We start from the raw sequence: 3,352 nt of genomic DNA, 5'->3' as shown, positions 1-3,352 counted from the left end.
TTTTTTTCTGCCCTGAGAAACTTTTATTTTGAATCAGGCCCACAAGTCCCACTCATACATAACACACTGCACAGCAGTATGGTGGTTCCAGGAGTCCAGCCACCACCGAGTGGCAGGCTATAACTGGCACAGCACTCGTTACACCCGTGTCCACTCTGCTGGAGGATCCCGGGGCCCTTTGGGCCTTCCGATGCGCAAGTTGAAGCCTAAGGGAAGAAGGGTTCCATGCAGAAGCTGAGGAGTGACAGGGTAACCTCCTCCAAACCCACACCGCTCCAGATCCAGGTATATGAAGGAGAACCTGAGTCCAGTGCCCCAGCCCGAACTCCCAAAGTCCTGGGGCTCTCCAAAGCTGCACCCTATGCTCTGACTTACCTAGCCCACCAGTCTGTGCTCCATCTGTTACTTCTTCATAGGCATCAGGCCCGGAAGAGTTTTGGTCCGCAGGAACTGAGGGCAGGAGAACCCCTACGGGTCAGCTCAAGCTGCTTTTAAGAGTTCCAGGGACTCTAGAGCAGCACAGCTACCGATTTCCCTTCCCAGGTAGCGGTAGGAGGCGTGTCCATGGGCGTGTCCAAGTTCGGAGGTCTGTCTTTGGGGCCTTGGCTTAGACAGCCCAGTCTCCCAATTGAGACCTGACCTGGGGCTCATTTTGGGGCTTGAACCCCGACGTTTAGTAGCCTAGGGGCGTGGCCATGCTGGATCTGGGGCTGACCTCCGAGCGGTGCTTAGACCCTCCCGAGCCTTAGGAGAGCAGGGAAGATGCGAATAGGTACTCGCCCTCAGCTCCACACCCGCGGAGGGCCTCAACTCACCTCGGCCCAGTGCCGTTGTCCCCTGTGCGTCCTCCGTGTGTGCCACCGGCCGCTGGGCACGTGGAGCCACCTGGCTGTAGATCGGGGTGTCCGTGCTGTTGGGCGCCCGCGGCCCCGGCCCTGTGCCCGCCGAAGCTCCACGCTTCTGCACCACAGCGTAAGTGTCGGCCATGGGGAGGGTCGGGGGCGCAGGCACGGAGATGCTCCTGCAGCAGGCAACAAGCAGAGGAAGTGAAAGCGCTTAGCACAAGGGGGGGGGGGGAGCAAGCTCAGCCCAGGCTACGGGCTTCCTTCCTGCCTGCCCCAGTCTTCAGAGCAGGAAAGGAGGGAAGGGGCGGGCCACCCGAGGGCAGAAAGCAGAGGTTCCGTGTCCCTAGAATCCCCACAGCAGGAGGGACAGGGCCAGATTGGCAAGTGGGACTAGGAAGGACGCATGTGGTAGAGTGTCTGAGACCCCAGCCCTCCTACAATGAGACAGAGACAGGTGAGTCCCCAGAAGCTCTGATGTACACAGTGAGACTGTTTCTCAAAACACGTGGAAGGTAAGGACACACACACACACACACACAGAGAGAGAGAGAGAGAGAGAGAGAGAGAGAGAGAGAGAGAGATTGAAATTCTAAAAAAATGTACTTGCTTAATTACCTTCTGGAAGAAGACCAAGGGAAAAGCTAACCCAGACTGTAGAGGTTGATGTTCCAGGGACAGAGTGAGCCCAGTACCTGAGAACCCCTCCTGGTGGCCGGGATGTGGCAGGCAGGGCTGAGGAGGTCCTGAGGGAGAAGGCTTCCTTGCAGATTGGAGCACAGTTCTGCAGGGAAGCAGGCAGGGAGGGTCATGAGGCCATAGCCCTGATGCAGGTCACTGTGGGTGCTTAGGTGAGCTTAGGGGGAGGAAGGAGTTCTGAGGAGGCAAAGGTGCCTTTCACAGTGAGTCAGTTGCTGTAACCAAGAGGGGTATAGGTGTTGATGGCTGGCAGAAAGGGTGGAATTGGGGGCTCTGTACCTTCTTGAGGTTCTGGTACTGGGGTATAGGTATTGATGGCTGGCAGAAAGGGTGGAATTGGGGACTCTGTACCTCCTTGAGGTTCTGGTACTGGGGGCTGGTGTCCTGGAGATTGCGGGAGAATAGCTGAGCCACTGTGTGGTACAGGAACCTGTACTGCTCCTGTTGGGGTGAGTGGTCATTGAGCAGGGGAGATTGGGAAGCTAAGGAAGCCTCCCTCGTCCTTAGGAACAGGAAGACAGGCAAGCACATACCTCTGTCTGCACTGCCGCAGGCCGCTGTTTCCGCATCTCCAGGACCACTTGGAAGAGGCTGAAGTTGGGAGGGATCGTCTGGGATAGAGAGGGGAAGTGTGACCAGACCCTGGTAGGCAGGCATGGGACATACTGCACACAGAGAAGAGGACGTCATACCTGGGTCAGCAGCAACTGCCTCACATAATCAACAGCGCACAGGACACCTGTTCGTCCGCAGCCAGCACTGACAATCATGAATCAGAACAGACGCCATCATAGCCTACCCATAATGCCCCTTTCCCCATTCTGTTCCTCCTCCTTTTCCCACAGGTCTTGTGCTATGTTGCCCAGGCTAGCCTCTGACTTCAGCTTCCTAAGTGCTGGGATGTCAGGACTGCCTATCTGTACAGACACCACAACCCCTTCTGAGCTGACCTGAAGGAGATCAGTACCTCTTAAATTGCAGGATCCCTAGATTATAACTTTAAATAACTTTTGGGGTTTTTTGTACATTAGTGTGCACCCTTTGTGTGTGTGTGTCTGTGTGTTGACAGAGTGTGGAGACCAAAGGTCAATATTAAATTTAAGAAAGGGTCTCTTACTAAACAGGCTGCTCACAAATTTGCTTGCCTGGCTGACTAGCAACCCCTCAATGGGTTCACTTGTCTCTACCCAGCACCCAGCACCGGGGTTACAGGGGGCAAGCCACCTGCCCTGGGTTTGACTGGGTAATGAAGAGCTGAACTCAAGAATGTGTACAGCAGCCGAGCGTGGTGATGCACGCCTTTAATCCCAGCACTCGGGAGGCAGAGGCAGATTCTGAGTTCGAGGCCAGCCTGGTCTACAAAGTGAGTTCCAGGACAGCCAGGGCTACACAGAGAAACCCTGTCTCAAAAAAATTAAAAAAAAAAGAATGTGTACAGAAAGGACTTTGCCCACTGAGGCATTTCTTTGGCACAGGAAAACCTTTTTTATTCACTTAGACTTGTGAACAATCAGTTCTATGCTTACTCTCCAGCAGGCAGTCTATTCCAGCTAGCGATTCCAGCTCATTGTATCATGAATATATGGCCAGAGGCTTCTCAAGAGTTACCACTGGAAAGGGAAGGCTGGGGCTGGTGAGATGGCTCAGCAGTTAACTGACTGCTCTTCCGAAGGTCATAAGTTCAAATCCCACAACCACATGGTGGCTCACAACCATCCATAATGAGATCTGATGCCCTCTTCTGGTGTGTCTGAAGACAGCTTCAATGTACTTATGCTTGGGGCCAGAGCAAGTGGGGCAAGTGGGGGGGG

General features: G+C 54.5%; 1 protein-coding gene across 2 annotated transcripts in view; it reads right to left on the bottom strand.

Moving 5' to 3' along the window:
• Ptpn18 (protein tyrosine phosphatase non-receptor type 18) overlaps positions 1 to 3,352 on the bottom strand; it is a 14,086-nt gene continuing 10,734 nt past the window's right edge. Inside the window, exons 9-15 of one of the 2 annotated variants that reach the window (XM_021169332.2) lie at positions 2,234 to 2,300; positions 2,075 to 2,152; positions 1,893 to 1,982; positions 1,538 to 1,626; positions 816 to 1,021; positions 376 to 450; positions 1 to 206 (exon numbers count right to left, since the gene is read on the bottom strand). In XM_021169332.2, coding sequence (XP_021024991.1) covers positions 139 to 206; positions 376 to 450; positions 816 to 1,021; positions 1,538 to 1,626; positions 1,893 to 1,982; positions 2,075 to 2,152; positions 2,234 to 2,300 — 673 coding nt within the window. In that variant the 3' untranslated portion in view covers positions 1 to 138. The remainder of the gene's footprint in view (positions 207 to 375; positions 451 to 815; positions 1,022 to 1,537; positions 1,627 to 1,892; positions 1,983 to 2,074; positions 2,153 to 2,233; positions 2,301 to 3,352) is intronic. The other variant, XM_029471067.1, reaches the window with a different exon arrangement.

Source organism: Mus caroli, chromosome 1 (assembly GCF_900094665.2).
Source record: "Mus caroli chromosome 1, CAROLI_EIJ_v1.1, whole genome shotgun sequence".
Classification (NCBI taxonomy): Eukaryota; Metazoa; Chordata; class Mammalia; order Rodentia; family Muridae; genus Mus; species Mus caroli.
This window is presented reverse-complemented; position numbering and strand designations above follow the sequence as displayed.